The sequence below is a fragment of the Melospiza melodia genome, chromosome 3, assembly GCF_035770615.1.
Source record: "Melospiza melodia melodia isolate bMelMel2 chromosome 3, bMelMel2.pri, whole genome shotgun sequence".
Taxonomy (NCBI): domain Eukaryota; kingdom Metazoa; phylum Chordata; class Aves; order Passeriformes; family Passerellidae; genus Melospiza; species Melospiza melodia.
In genome coordinates this window covers 140,299,473-140,314,122 of record NC_086196.1, presented here as the reverse complement: position 1 = coordinate 140,314,122, position 14,650 = coordinate 140,299,473, and the positions used below count along the sequence as shown (strand labels likewise).

The window sequence follows — 14,650 nt, the reverse complement described above, 5'->3', positions numbered from 1 at the left end:
GGGCCCGGCATGCCGCGCGGCGGCGATCTCATTTGCATGGACACGCCCTTTAAGCGATGGCTCATTGACCGGCTCAGCCCACACTCGTCGCGTCCTTTTGACGTCATCCATTGGCCGTCCCCGGTTCCGGTTCGGTGCTGGCGGCGCGGCCCGCACCGGGGCCGTGGCTCTGGGAGCCCCCGATGGCGTCAGGCGCCGCCCGCGGGCCGCCGTGCCGGGAGCGGAGCGGCCGGGAGCGGCCGGGACGACGATCGGGTTCTGCCGGGCGGAGCCGGAGCCGTAGTGGGGAGCGGGAGGGTGAACAGAGAGCGCTCCGTATGTACCGGGGGCGGGCGGAGCGAGGCGGGGGCGCTCCCCGGGTGCGAGGGGGTGCCGCCGGGCCCGGTGCTGCGTGCTGCGCTAACCGCGGTGTTTTGGGCAGGGGAGGAGCTGCCGGCGGGAGCTCTGCACGGTGAAGATGGAGCAGCGGCCGCCAAATCCCCGAGGAAACCGGGGCGGCCCCGAGCCGGTGCCCACGGCGCGGCGGAGCGGCGCGGCGAGAGCTCCGCCAACGGGGCAGCGGCGGCGCCGCGGGCCGGCGGGCGGCGCGGCAGGAAGGGCAAGGCCGAGGTGCTGCTGCTGGAGCTGTCCCGGGCACCGGAGCCCCTCCGGGCCGACAAGGCGCTGGGCGGCGGCGAGGACGGGAACGGCCCCGAGAGCCCGCGGGGCGGGCGGCCCAAGAGGAAAGCGGCCAAAGTGTGAGTGCGGGTGGCCCGGGGGCAGCTGTGCTCTGGTGAGAGAGCAGGGAGTGCTCAGGCTGGATAAGGAAAGGCTCCAGGGAGAGCTCAGAGCCTCTGACGGCGCCCAAAGGGCACAGAATAATTGGAGAGGGGCTTTGGACAAGGGCTGTAGGGACAGAACACAGGGAATGGCTCCCCACTGCCAGGGTTAGGTGGGACATTGGGAATAAACCCCTCCTTTTGGGGTGGGCAGGCCCTGGCACGGGCTGTCCGGAGAAGCTGTGATGCCCCATCCCTGGAAGTGTTCAAGGCCAGGTTGGATGGGCCTTGGAGCAGCCTGGGCTGGTGGGAGATGTCCCGGCCCATGGCAGGGGGTGGAACTGGATGAGCTTTAGGGTGTCTCCCACCCCAAGGCATTCCATGATTCAAGGATCTGTGTCCCCAGAGGGTCTCAGTGTCTGCCCTGTAGCACTTTGTCCCCTGCTGTGGACAAAGTGCACGCCCGGGGCTGTGCTGGGCGGCTGGCAGGGGTGGCATGTGCTGATTCCTCACAGACCAATCCTTCCCCACTTTAGGGAATGTGTTTGGATCCGGGAGCCCCTGGCAGGGCGCGGCAGCTGCCTGTGGCAGGAGGAATTTCCTTGCTTCCTGACAGAGCAGGAGGAGTTGTTGGTGGTAGCAGGGCGAGCTCAGGGAGGGGGAGGCCGGTGCTCAGAGCAGGCTCATTGCTCATTGCCCCGAGCACGGCCCGGGGGCAGGCAGGGCTGGCCCGCCCGTGCCGAGCCGGGCCGTGCTCACCTGCGGGCGCTGCCCTGGCGTGCAGGGCCCTGCTGTACCTGCAGGAGCTGGCCGAGGAGCTGATGCCGGCGTGCCAGCCCCCTGCCCCCGCCGAGGAGCCCGAGCGCGGCCCGGGGAAACGCCGCAGGAGGAGGAGGAGGGAGGAGGACGCGGACAGCGACGACCCCGCCCGGGACGCTGACTTCGTGCCCTCGCAGGAGGGGCTGCAGGCCGAGGAGGAGGAGGAGGAGGGCAGCGACACGCTCAACAGCGAGGCGTCGGAGCCAGAGCTGGAGGCACCCCGAGGGCACGGCGGGAGGACGGCGGCCGCGGGGGTGAGGGCAGGGCTGGCTCCCTGTTTGTGTCCCTGCACCCACAGCTCCAATGGCCCTGCTGTCCCACAGGGTCCCTGCACCCACAGCTCCAATGGCCCTGCTGTCCCTGTTTGTGTCCCTGCACCCACAGCTCCAATGGCCCTGCTGTCCCACAGGATCCCTGCTGCCAGGGACAGGGTGGCACAGGGGCAGGCACAAGGGCAGTGGGAGCAGGGACAGGAGCTCTGGGAGAGGGAGCAGGGGGAGGTGGAGGCAGGTCCTGAGGGGGTCCTGAGGGCTCCTGGGAGTCCCCACAGGTGCTGTGTGTCTGCAGCCCAGTGTGGCATGCTGGCAGTGGCTGGGGAGGGCTCTGTTCCCGGGGGCTGTGGTGGTTCCCTCTGGGACAGGTGGTTCCCCAGGGCTTGCTCTGAGTGTGCTCTTGTGCCCAGAGATCCAAGCCCCAGTGCCGAGGCCTCGCCCCCAACGGCTTCCACAACTCCATCATGGCCCCAGTGGAGAAGAGCTCCAGCCTTACCTGCAGCCTGTGAGTGGGAACTCGGGGAACTCGGGGTGCTCGAGGCTCAGGGGGGCTGCAGGGGCAGTGCGTGTGCCCTGGTGCCACCCTGGCACAGGTACAAGGGTGAAGGGGCACCTGCCTCGGGAATGTCGCTGTTCTGCTGGGGTGGGAGGGCTGCCAAGGGCAGGGCTGTGCTGCAGGAGGGGAGGCTGTGCCCAGCATGCAGGCAGGGGTGCTGCTCGTGCTTGGGGAGGGTGTGAGGAGGGGCTGGACATGCCCATGCAGACATGGCTGAGCTCTGCTGTGCCCTGCAGGCGGGAGCAGAAGCACTCGCAGTGGGAGTTCCCTGACTGGATCCCAGTGGCACACAGGTGGACGTGTCTCTCTGACAGGTACCCTGGGAGCAGGGAGGGAGCAGGCCAAAGGAAAAGTGGCTGGGGTGAGCAAGGGGATGGGTGGCCTGTGCTCCCACACCCCTGTGTGTATCTGCTGTGGGCTCTGGGGTCTCTCGGGTTTGGCTGTGGAGGAGCACGGCCAGCAGCGGGGCTGTGTGGGGGCTGGCATGGTGCTGGGGGGCTGGCAGGGGTGGCAGAGCTGCTCTCACTTGTGCCTGCACAGCGAGGCTGCCCCGTACCTGCCCGCAGAGGAGGAGTCTCCCCTGTTCTCCATCCAGCGCGAGGGCATCAAGGACGACGGTGCCTTGTACAGGCTCAACAGGTGTGTGACGGGCTGTCCCAGGACAGCAGGCTGTCTGTGGCCTGGCAGGCTGTCCCCTGCCTGGCATGGCAGTGCCTGTCAGGTGTCCCCAGGCCCAGAGGGACAGTGCCTGTCAGGTGTCCCCAGGCCCAGAGGGACAGTGCCTGTCAGGGTGTCCCCAGACTTGTCTGCACCACAGGTTACCCTAGGGCTGCCCCCATGGGTTGGGCAGCCAGCCTGTTCTGTGCCCTGGGGTGCCACCAGCCCCTGACCTAGCTCTCTGCAGCCCTCACCTCTGTGCCCCCAGGTTCAGCTCCCTGCAGCTTTCCCCCCTGTGCCCCCAGGTTCAGCTCTCAGCTCCCTCACTCCTGTGCCCCCAGGTTCAGCTCTCAGCCCCTTTCCCCCTGTGCCCCCAGGTTCAGCTCTCAGCTCCCTCACCCCTGTGCCCCCCGGTTCAGCTCTCAGCCCCTTTCCCCCTGTGCCCCCAGGTTCAGCTCTCAGCTCCCTCACCCCTGTGCCCCCAGGTTCAGCTCCCTGCAGCCGCACCCCGAGCGCCGCGATGTCTCGTTCTTCGTGGGCGGCCCGGTGTGGGCCATGGCGTGGTGCCCGACGCCCGAGGGCTCCGCAGCCCCGCAGCTCGTGGCCGTGTCCTGCCACAGGAGCATGGAGGAGACCCACAGCGTGTCTGGGCTGCACTCAGGGCCTGCCCTCCTGCAGCTCTGGGACCTGGGCACGCTGCAGACGGAGCAGGGGTGAGTGGCCAGGCCCATGGCTGGGCCCTGCCTCGTTTTGTGTCCCCATGGCTGTGTGGGTGGTGAGGCTGGTCCTCTCCAGAGCCACCAGCGCCAGCCTGAACCCTGAGGGGGCTGTGCTGCTGGCCAGCCCTGCTGGTGGTGTACCCTGGAGGGTTTTGGAGCTGCTGGGCACCAGCTGCAGTGTTGCTCATGGCCAAACTCACGCCCACAGCTCTGCCAGCAAGGCCAGGCTGGCCTATGCCATCGCTGCTGACCACGGCTGTGTGTGGGACATGAAGTTCTGCCCCAGCGGGGCCTGGGAGCCGCCCACTGCAGCCCGCGTGGTGAGTGCTGCTCAGGGCTGCCCCTGGGCTCCCCAGGGATCCTGGGAGGTGCCCCCATCCATGTCTGAGCCATCTGTCCATCGCAGCACCCGGAGATGAGCCGGCTGGGCCTGCTGGCCGCTGCCTTCTCGGACGGCAGGGTGGTGGTGTACGCCCTGCCCCACCCCGAGGCCCTGCTCCACGCCAAGGCAACCCAGGTAAAAGGTAGGAAGAGCCACTCTGCTGAGCAGGGCGTCCTGGCCCTCCTCCACCCGTGCCAGGGTGGGACTGCCAGCCCCGGGCTGGGCACCTCTGCCCATAGGAGCCTACTGTGCCAGGGGGCTGTGCCCAGCCTGGGGGCTGCATGGTGGGGAATGGGCCCACCTGATCCTGGGCTGGGCACCTCTGCCCATAGGAGCCTGCTGTGCTGGGGAGCTGCCAGGGGGCTGTGCCCAGCCTGGGGGCTGCATGGTGGGGAATGGGCCCACCTGATCCTGGGTTGGGACCCTGCTGCCCGCAGCAGCCTGCTGTGCCAGGGGGCTGCCAGAGGGCTGTGCCCAGCCTGGGGGCTGCATGGTGGGGAATGGGCCCACCTGATCCTGGGCTGGGCACCTCTGCCCATAGGAGCCTGCTGTGCCAGGGGGCTGCCAGAGGGCTGTGCCCAGCCTGGGGGCTGCATGGTGGGGAATGGGCCCACCTGATCCCCGGGACTGGGACCCTGCTGCCCCCAGCCTGGCATCTGCCACAGGGATTGTGTGGGATCCCAGGCTGCTTTTTGGTGCTGGGGGCTGTTTTGAGTACCCTTGTGCCCAGAGATCCCAGCCCCAGTGCCAAAGCCTTGCTTCCAGCAGCTTCCACAATTCCATTGTGGAATTCCAGGGGAGCAGGGCTCCAGCCTCAGCTGGGGCTCATCCAGAAGGGCTCGCAGCCTGTGTGAGAGGAGGCCACGTGCAGAGTGCTGCTCTGGTTCTGTCTGAGGGGCACTGCAGCGGCCTGGCTGGGATGTGGCTGGGCACTGGCAGGGGGCTCTCAGCAGCGTCCCTGTGGGTGCAGCGTGTGGCAGTGCAGCCACAAAGCGTGTCCCCAGCCATTCCCCATCTCCCTGCTGCTCCCTCCAGCCTGCTCCGTGTGCGAGGGCAGGACAGGGAGTGCTGGGCCAGCTCAGGCTAATGGTGCCTGTAATGACTGTGCCGGGCTGAGCGGGATTGATGGCCGGCGCGTGCTGGCGGTGGGCACTGAGCTGTGACCGGCACTACAGCACTCCCCCCTGGCAGTGGGAACGGCTCCCTGTGCCCCCCGTGCCCCCCAACCTGCTGTGGGCACTGAGCTGTGACCAGCACACAGCACTCCCCCTGGCAGTGGGCACGGCTCCCTGTGCCCCCCGAGCTGCTGTGGGCACTGAGCTGTGACCAGCACACGGCACTCCCCTGGCAGTGGGAAATGGCTCCCTGTGCCCCCCGTGCCCCCCTGAGCTGCTGTGGGCACTGAGCTGTGACCGGCACTACAGCACTCCCCCCTGGCAGTGGGAACGGCTCCCTGTGCCCCCCGTGCCCCCCGTGCTGGCTGTGCCCGCGCTGCTGCGGGTGCCAGGCGCTGCCGCAGCCCCCGGGGCGCATCGTGCAGGGCCCCCCCATCACTGGCTGCGGCTGCACGCACGCTCCTTGTGCTCAGGGCTGGGCTGGAGCTGCTCTCCAGCCACAGCAGCAGCGCCGGGCTGTGCTGACAGGCCCTGCTGGGGGCTCCCAGACCGTGCTGGCTGTCCCTGGGGCACGGGGGATCACATCCCTGTGCTGTCCCTGGGGCACGGGGGATCACATCCCTGTGCTGTCCCTGGGGCACTGCCGACCCCCATCCCTGTGTTCCTGTGGGGCAGAGCTGGGGCTGGCACTGCGTTCTGGCTGTCACAGCTGTGCCCAGGAGCATGCACAGCTCCTCTGTGTCTCCCCCCGTGGCTGCCAGGTTCCAGACTGTGACGTGCCTGTCACTGTGCTGGGGACAGTCCCACGCTGGGGGTCAGGGACCCCAGGCCCGATGGATGTGGGACAGGTCCCCACAGCTCCCCTCTCACTGGGGGGGAGGATTCTCTGGTACACAGGTGTGTGGTGCTCCTGTGGGTGTCCTGCCCTGAGCTGTTGTGTGTGGGGTCTCTGCAGCCTGCCCTGCAGTGCTGCCTGGCTGCTGCAGTCCTGTCAGCCATGGACCCTGCACAGCTGCTCCCTGCCCTGCTCTGCCGTGCCCAGAGTCAGGTCTGGCCCCTGTGTGTCACCGTGTCACCTCAGCTTTGGTGCTGGTCACGGTGGGGCAGGAGCCCATCATCTCTGCCTGAGGGTGTTTCAGGGGCTGCTTCCTCCAGCACAGAGGCAGGCCTGGCTCCTGGGGGTCCCGTGCCACCTGTTTGCTCCTCCCTGTGCTTCAGCTCCTGCTGTGCTGGGGCACTGCTCCAGGGAATGGTGGGACAGGGGCTGGGAGCCCTGGCCAGGGCCGTGAGGAGCTGCCATCCAGGCTCCAGGCAGGGAGCTCCCAGGACAGCCAAAGCCTGCCCTGACCCCCTTCTGCTCTCTTCTAGATGGGTCCCTCCACAAGCACCTTATCTGCAAGGTCAGTGTTCCTGCCGTGGTGATCCCTGCCAGCTTCCCCAGCGTGCAGGTGGCAGAGCCTGGGGAGCCGAGGCGCCTGCACAGCGTTGGAGGGGCACAGCAGTGCCCTGCCCACCCCAGGCCCTGGGGCACGGGTGGCACCGTGCAGGGCTGTGACCCAGGGCTCTCCTTGGCCCCCAGGTGCAGTGCATCGCCACGCTGCAGGTGGGCTCCGTCCAGGCAGGCCATGCCCCTGAGTGTGGGCAGTGCTTCAGCCTCTCCTGGATGCCCTCCAAGCCCCACCATCACCTGGCAGCAGGCTTTTATGATGGTGAGTCTCTCTCTGTGCCCTGCAGCAGCGCCGGGCGAGCAGCCCTCGCCCTGGCAGAGGCACTGCAGCCCCAGCCCTGCCCAGGGGGAGGCTCCTCTGGGCTGGCTGTTGTCATTCTGACACACCTCCAGGCTGGGCACTGGGCATCCCTGTCTGTAGCTCTGGGCTTGTCCCCATCTGTTGAACTTGCCTGCGTGGAGTTTTGTGCTGGGCTTGCAGTGATCCACAGCTCTGTGCTGTGTTGCCAGCACCTGCTGCCATGCTCTGCTTGGAGCCCCAGCTCCAGCCTGGCCCCTGTGTGCTGTGGCCCTGCCTGTGCCCTGTGCTGCTCTCAGCCCCAGCTCCAGCGTGGCCCCTGTGCTCTGCAGCTCCCACAGCCCTGCCCGTGCTGCTGCTGGTGCCCTGCTGAAGCACCCGTGCTGCTGGCAGTGCCTCATGGACACGGTCTCTCCACAGGCACCGTGGCAGTGTGGAACCTGCTCACCAAATCCCTGCTGCAGTGCGTGCACCAGCCCGACGCCTCCCTCAAGCTCTACCCTTTCCGCTGCTTCCTGGCCCATGACCAGGCAGTCCGGAGCATTGAGTGGTGCAAGGCTGACAGGTGAGGGCAGGAGCAGCCGCAGGTGCTGCCAGGAGAGGAGCTTCCTCCTGCAGGAGCAGCTCTTTTGTCAAGAAGGGCTCGAGAGGCCGTGGTGCCAACGGCAGCCCCAGAGGGGTTGGGTTGGGCTTTCCAGGGTGAGGGCACTGGAGCTGCTGCAGGGCTGAGGCCACCTGAGCCCTGTGCTGGGCCAGAGCACAGCTCCGTGCTGGGCTCTCAGCGCTGCCTTCGTGCTGCTGCTCCTCAGCAACTTCCTGGTGACGGTGGGCAGCGACCGCAAGATCAAGTTCTGGGACCTGCGGCGGCTCTACGAGCCCATCAACAGCATCAAGCGCTTCCTGAGCACCGAGGTGGCCTGGCTGCTGCCCTACAACGGCATCACCGTGGCCCAGGACAACTGCTACGCCCCGTGAGTGCTGCCAGGCCTGCTCCAGCTTCCCCCTCCCTGGGACTGCGCCGCTGTGCCGTGGCAGGGGCAGGCTCTGCCTGTCTTGTGTCACACTGCAGCAGCAAAGCGTGGCATCCCTTCTGCCGTGCCACCCTGGGCAGAGGCAGGGTGGGCAGGGCATGGCCTACCCCTGGAGTGAGCAAGAGGTGTGCTGCTAAAGGGGTTTGGGAGCTCAGTGAGTCCTTGGCCTCTGGGAGCTGCCTTGCCTGTGCTTGCTCTGGGCTCTGTGCCATGCTGCTGGAGCAGGAACAGCCCCCTCACCCTGGGCCAGTTCTGTGGAGGTGGCTGTGCCTGGCTCTCACAGCCTGGGCCAGTTCTGTGGGGAGGTGGCTGTGCCTGGCTCTCACACCTCTGGTGGCAGCAGAGTCAGGCACCCAGGCCTCATTCTGTGCCTTCCCACAGGTACGGGCTCTGTGGGATCCACTACATCGACGCCGGGTACCTGGGCTTCAAGGCCTATTTTGTGGCCCCTCGCAAGGGCACCGTGTGGGTAAGGGCCAGGGCAGGGCCCCTCGGTCCCCGTGGCCAGGTCAGGCCCAGCTGGGCCCCGGGCTGGTGGCGGGAGCCCCGTGCCCTCCAGCCCTGTGTCCCTGCAGAGCATCTCTGGCTCGGACTGGCTGAACACGGTGGCTGCGGGTGACATCACCGGCGAGCTGGTGGCAGCCGTGCTGCCTGACCTGGCTGTCAACCCCCTCAACGTCAAGCGCTCCTCGGACCGCAGATTTGTAAGAGACCATCACTCCTGGGGGGCCCAGCCCAGCACACAGAGCCAGCGGGGACAGGGGACCACAGGAGAGCGTCCTGAGCCCCCATCCCACCGGAGCCTGGGGTGCCTGTGTGCAGAGCAGCAGCAGGATCTGTGCCTCTCGCCCACAGCCCGTGTACAAAGCTGACCTGCTGCCGTGCAGCCCTGAGGGGCCCCAGGGCAGCGAGCAGAGCCTGCCCCGGACCCATCGCTACAGCGAGATGGCAGCCAGGAGCTACCTGCGCTTCCAGGACACCGACCTGGTACGGGAGGATGGGGCAGCCGGGGTCTGGGCATGAGCAGGAATGGGGGCTGTGGCTGGGCTGGGGGGTGGCAGGGTGGGAGATGCTGCTGGGGGGCTGTGGCTGGGCAGGAGGTGGCAGGGTCTGACCCTGAGCAGGAATGGGGGCTGTGGCTGGGCAGGGGAATGGCAGAGTCTGACCCTGAGCAAGGCTGGTGGGGCTGTGCCTGGGCAGGGGCTGTGGCAGGGCTGGAGATGCTGCTGGGGCAGGGCTGGGGGGCTGTGCCTGGGCAGGGGCTGGCAGGGCGGGCGATGCTGCTGGGGCAGGGCTGGGGGCACGCTGCATGCCCTGCTCCTGCCCCGGGCCCGCAGCCCAAGGTGGTGCCTCCCCTTGCAGCGCAGCTTCCAGAACCTGCCGAGCCGGGAGCCCGTGCGGCGCATGCACGTGCAGGAGCTGAAGGCAGAGCTGAGCCTCGACCGCCTGCAGCTGGAGGCCCTCCACAAGGTGGGTGGCACAGTGTGAGCCCAGCCCAGCGCTCGGGTGGCTCTGCTGTGCCCTGGCGCCGAGTCCCAGCAGCCAGCCCTGTCCCTCAGGGGCTCCTCTCTCCACAGGTGCGCTTCAGCCCCAACCTGGACTCGCGGGGCTGGCTGCTGTCGGGCGGGCAGGCGGGCATCGTGCGGGCACACTGCCTGGCAGGGCTGGCCTCCGTGGGCCGCCAGCTGCTCCCAGAGTGCCAGGCCCGCTTCAGCGTCCTCTATGGGGGCACACCCGGCAGCCCTGGCCCCCCTGAGCCCTCCCTGCTGCCAGGGGAGTAGGGCATCAGTGCCTCACCATGCTGCTGCCAATGTGCTCACCCTGGGCAGGGCTTGGGGCTTGGGGCTGGGCCAGCTGTGCTGGCATGGGGCTGTGGGCCCTCTCTGGTGGTGCTGCTTTCCTGATGGGTGTCTGCTGCAGGGGGACAGCTGCTCCCAGCCGTGCCCTGGGATGCTCTGGCCCTGGAAGGGTCTGTCTGCCCCGTTTGGTCTGAGCTGGGCTGGTGGGGCTGGAGTGGCCAGGGCTGAGCTGTGGGTGTGACCCTGTGAAGCCGCATGGGCTCCACCAGCTGGAGCTGTGCTTGTGCTCGCCTCCATCCCCAGGGAGTGCCCAGTGAGGGCGGGGAGGGCCGGGAGCCGTGGAGTCGCTCACATTGAGCTGTGTTCAGCTGTGCACAATAAACGTGGTTGGTTTTGTATGGCTGTGCTGGTGCTGGCACCAGGGCAGGTGTGGCTGTAGGGGCCCCACCCCCAACTCCACCATTTCCCTCCCCGTGCCCCTCTGTCTGCTGCACTGCTGCTGCTGCTGCTCCAACACATTTATTGGCAGCGCTGGCACCGCTGCTGGCACAGATGGACAGATGGACACCAGGGGCACAGGCACGACTCAGCAGAGGGAATGGGTCAGGGCCAGGCACAGGAGGGTTCAGACAGAGCCCAGGCAGCAGCACGGGGGGCTGGGGCCAAGGCCGGGTCTGAGGGCCCCCATGGGGGATGTCCCTTCCTGCCAGGACAGACGGGCTCCTTGGGGACCGCGTGGTGGGGCAGGATTCCACCTCCTCGGGAGCTGTGGCACAGCAGGGAGTGAAGATTCCAGGGGGCCCCTGTGCTCCACAGGCCAGGCCTTGTGTCTGTCCCCCCAGGACACCATACTGGAGTCACTGTCCCACCCCAGGGCTCTGCAGGAGCAGTGGGGTGGCTAGAGGGGAGATGGGATCTCAAGCGCTGCCCTGCTCTAGCACAAGGAGCTGGGGCCAGGGCCACATCTGGCCCAACGTAGCAGCAGGTGGGGGTCTCAGGTTCGGGGGTCCTGGCAGTGGGCACAGCCTGCTGACTCCTCCTGGTGCTGCTCCACTTGTACCGTGCACAGGGCAAAGCCAAACCTGCTCTGGAGCCGGGCAGTGACCTCCTGCAGCACCATCTCCGTGTCAGCGCCGGCATCTAGGAGCAGCAGGGCAAGGGCTCATTCCTGGCACGACCATGGGACCCCAGCCATGGGACCCCGGCCATGGGACCCCGGCCATGGGACCCCAGCAGGGCAGGGGCTGGTTCCTGGCACGGCCATGGGACCCCGGCAGGGCAGGGGCTGGTTCCTGGCACGGCCATGGGACCCCCCACCCATGCCCCGTGCAGGTCACTCACCCACTGCCACGTGCACCGACACGGCGGCGTGGTTCAGCGTCAGCGCCCAGAGGTGCAGGTCGTGCACGCCCCGCACGCCGCGGGCTCCCAGCAGCGCCTCCTTCACCGCGTCGAAGTGCAGCCCTCGTGGAGCCCCTGCCAGCAGCACCCCCGGTCACACGGACACAGCACCCACCTGGCTGGGGCTGGGGGCTCCCCCAGGGCAGCCAGGCTGGGCACAGTGGCTTTGGGGTGACACAGGCCTCACCTTGGGGCCAGTGCACCTGGCTGGCTGGAGAGGAAGAACTGGAGGGGGTTCAGGGAGGGCAGGGGAGGCACAGAAGAGGGGAGCTGCCTCATGGCAGAGTGCTGCGGCAGATGGAGCTCCAGGAGCTCCTGTGCCCACCCTGTGCCCGGGTCTCGCACCCCTCTCACCCAGTGCTCACCTTCCATGAGGACCATGAAGACGTCTCTGAGGATGGTGATGGTGGAGCCGAGGACGAAGACGGAGAAGAAGAGGGTGCTGATGGGGTCTGCGATCTTGCACTGGGGCTGCAGAGAGGGGGTCTCTGTGAGGCTGGGGGCAGAGCCCACGTGGCACCCTGTGTGGCACTGCTGCTCCCACGGGCAGCGCTGGGGCGGCCCAGCCCGGGCACCTTGAAGTAGATGATGGTGGCAGCCACGAGGACGCTGATGCTCTGCAGCAGGTCACCCACCACGTGGACGAAGGCTGCCCGCACGCTGGTGCTGCCAGGCACGGGGCTGGGCTGGCAGCACCCTGAGCTCTCCAGCCGCTCGTAGGCTCCTGTGCCATGGCTGTGGCCAGCAGGGGACTGGTGCAGGATGTAGGCCATGCTGCAAGGAGCAGGATGGCTCAGTGCCACACTGACAGGGCGTGTGTGGGGGCCCTGCTTGGGCAAAGGGGGCACACGTGTCACACCTGGGGCTGGGGACAGTGGGAGGAGTGGGGCTGGAGGTGTACAAGGCTGGAAGGTGTGCAGGAGCAGGGCAGGGGTTTGGTCCTGGGGCTCATGACAGGGCTTGGGAGGTGCAGCAGGGCTGGAAGGTGTGCAGGAACAGGGCAGGGGTTTGGTCCTGGGGCTCGTCACGGCTTGGGAGGTGCTGCTTGAGGGACCCGGGAGTGTGGGGAGTGGAGACATGGGCACATGGACTGGAAGCCCTGAGCATGTGGGGCACAGGGAAGTGGCGGTGGCAGTGCCTGGGGACACAAGGCTGGTGCACGGGGACACAAAGTGACCTGGGGGCACAGCTGGGGTCACAGAGGGGCAGGACTCAGCTGATGGGGAGCTCGGCTGCACACGTGGCACATACACCAGATTGACACCAACAGCACAGGCAGACGTGGCCAGCATGGCTCGCGCCTCGATCTCGTAGTCGTTGCTGATGATGCGGGCGGCCGCCAGGTAGACCAGGGCCGCGGTCACAACCCAGATGGAGAGCACAGAGGCCAGCGCACCCAGCGTCTCTGTGGGGTGACACCCATCAGCGCCCACCCGGCCTGGGGTCCCCGGAGCCCGCAGGGCCGCGCCCCTGGGCTCACCCGAGCGGTGCCAGCCGAAGGTCATGGTCTTGGTGGGCGGGCGGCTGGACACCCAGAGGGAGAAGAGGCTGACGGACATGCTGCCCACGTCCGTCAGCAGGTGGGCCGCGTCCGTCATGATGGCCAGGCTGTGTGCCAGGTATCCGCCTGCGGGCACAGAGCAGCTGGCACCCCGCGCCCTGCCGGCACCCCGGGGCCCGCCTGGGGGACAGGCGTTACCTATCACCTCCCCGACCATGAAGAGGCAGCAGACGGCGCAGGCGACGCTCAGCTGCCGGCGGGCCTGGAGCCGGCCCTGCCCGGGGCTGGGGCTCGGGGGGCTGCAGCGGCAGCGCGGGTCTGGGGCCGCCGGTGCTGAGGGATCTCCAGAGCCTGTGAAGAGACTGGGGCCGGGGGTCACTGCCGGCAGCGCCGGCTCGGGGCTCCTGCCCAGGCCCCCCGAGGGTCCTGCTGCCGCCCCCTGCTATGCGGCCGCGTCGGGCACCGGCGGAACCCCCGCTCCCAGCGGGACGAGCAGCCACGGACCGGCGGCAGCAGCAGGCGGTGGCACGGGTCTCCCGCCGGAACCGAAAATTGCGGGGGTACCGCGGGGAGGTGCAGCCGGGAGCGAGGTGTTGCTCCCGGGGCCAGGCTGCGGGACCGGCCAGCGGGGCGGAGACGCGGGGTGTGGGGAAGGGGCGGCGGGGGCCGGGTCCCGGTCCCGGTCCCGGTGCGTGGGGCAGCAGTGCGGGAGCGGGGACGGGCAGCCCACCGGGACGGGGGCTAACGGATGAACGGCGCCGGTGTGGGTGGGTGATGGATGGATGGATGGATGGATGGATGGATGGATGGATGGATGGATGGATGGATGGATGGATGGATGGACGGATGGTACCCGTGTGCGTGGGTGACGTTGGGCGCCGATAGGTGCGGGACGGACACCCGAGCGGGGAGCGGGGCTGGCGCACGGCGGGGCCGGTTCCGCTCGAGCGGAGGTGCCGGCGGCGGCTGAGCGTGCCGGTGGCGGGGTGGCGGCGCAGGCGGCGGGCGGGCAGCGCTGGCGCGGGGACTGCAGAGGTGCCGGTGTCCGCTCGGATGGATGAAGGCACGGGGGCGGCCGGGGAGGGACGTGCCGGGGGTGCCGGTGTCGGCGGTGGGAGCTGCGCGACGTGCCGGGGGCTTGCGGGGGTGCCCGAGGAGCCGAGGGCGATGGGGGCGATGGAGGTGCCGGGGATGATGGGCGAGCGGATGCGGGAGGACCGGGGGTTGCAGATGCGGGAGATAATGGGGGTGACGGTGCGAGGAATTGCCGGGGAGCCTGGGGGTGACGGAGTGATCAGGGTGCCGGTGACGGACGTGCTAGCGCCGGTAATGGGGCTGTCGGGACGATGGTGTGCCGGTGCTGATGGAGGTGCCGGTGGTGACCGGAGTGTCGGGGGTGCCGGTGGTGGGAGCGCCGTCGGTGCCGGAGGCGCCGGTGATGGAGTTGTGCTGGCGGTGGTGGGGATACCGGGGTGATGAGTGCCGGTGATAGGACGCCGGTGATGGGTGCCGGGGCGATGGGTGCCGGGGCGATGGGTGCCGGGGTGATGGGTACCGGTGGTGGATGCAGGGGCGATGGGATGCCGGGGTGACCGGTGCCGGGGTGATGGGTGCCGGTGATGGGTACCGGGGACGGGTGCCGGTGATGGTGCCGGGGTGATGGGTGCCGGTGATGGGTGCCGGGGTGATCGGTACCGGGGATGGGTGCCGGGGTGATGATTGGCGGTGCCGGCGGTACCTCTTGAGGCGCAGGCTGCCGTCGGCGCGGCCGGCCCGCGGGCTGACCAGGCGGGCGCTCTCGGTGCCGGTCGGGGGCTCCATCCCGGGAGCGAGCGGCACCGCGGGCACCGGCACCGCCGAGCCCCGCCCCTGCCGTGACTCCGCCCCTGGTCCCG

At 68.6% G+C, this 14,650-nt stretch overlaps 2 protein-coding genes across 2 annotated transcripts; one reads left to right on the top strand and one right to left on the bottom strand.

The window, feature by feature from the left end:
- The first annotated feature begins 182 nt into the window (after positions 1–182).
- On the top strand, positions 183–10,251 carry GTF3C2 (general transcription factor IIIC subunit 2). The gene is made up of 18 exons (XM_063153298.1): positions 183–315; positions 422–737; positions 1,543–1,831; positions 2,260–2,354; positions 2,642–2,719; positions 2,946–3,044; positions 3,548–3,775; positions 3,990–4,101; positions 4,188–4,305; positions 6,647–6,678; positions 6,858–6,987; positions 7,444–7,588; positions 7,833–7,994; positions 8,436–8,523; positions 8,630–8,758; positions 8,910–9,041; positions 9,417–9,524; positions 9,632–10,251. Exons 1-18 carry the CDS (start codon positions 183–185, stop codon positions 9,833–9,835), a joined length of 2,598 nt encoding a protein of 865 aa, XP_063009368.1. The 3' UTR covers positions 9,836–10,251.
- A 105-nt stretch (positions 10,252–10,356) lies between these two features.
- On the bottom strand, positions 10,357–14,584 carry SLC30A3 (solute carrier family 30 member 3). The gene is made up of 8 exons (XM_063153299.1): positions 14,494–14,584; positions 12,954–13,117; positions 12,735–12,881; positions 12,506–12,659; positions 11,830–12,028; positions 11,620–11,725; positions 11,195–11,329; positions 10,357–10,993 (listed from the first exon to the last, which is right to left on the bottom strand). Exons 1-8 carry the CDS (start codon positions 14,574–14,576, stop codon positions 10,848–10,850), a joined length of 1,134 nt encoding a protein of 377 aa, XP_063009369.1. The 5' UTR covers positions 14,577–14,584; the 3' UTR covers positions 10,357–10,847.
- Between the last annotated feature and the right edge of the window lie 66 nt (positions 14,585–14,650).

Excerpts from the sequence above, each read along its gene's own strand:
- SLC30A3 (XM_063153299.1), bottom strand. The coding sequence starts at position 14,576 with ATGGAGCCCCCGACCGGCACCGAGAGCGCCCGCCTGGTCAGCCCGCGG. Across the intron at positions 13,118-14,493 it reads GGCAGCCTGCGCCTCAAGAG|TCTCTTCACAGGCTCTGGAG; the intron begins GTACCGCCGGCA and ends CCCCGGCCCCAG. Across the intron at positions 12,660-12,734 it reads CTTCGGCTGGCACCGCTCGG|AGACGCTGGGTGCGCTGGCC; the intron begins GTGAGCCCAGGG and ends GTCACCCCACAG.
- GTF3C2 (XM_063153298.1), top strand. The coding sequence starts at position 183 with ATGGCGTCAGGCGCCGCCCGCGGGCCGCCGTGCCGGGAGCGGAGCGGC. Across the intron at positions 4,102-4,187 it reads CGCCCACTGCAGCCCGCGTG|CACCCGGAGATGAGCCGGCT; the intron begins GTGAGTGCTGCT and ends TGTCCATCGCAG. Across the intron at positions 7,995-8,435 it reads CAGGACAACTGCTACGCCCC|GTACGGGCTCTGTGGGATCC; the intron begins GTGAGTGCTGCC and ends GCCTTCCCACAG.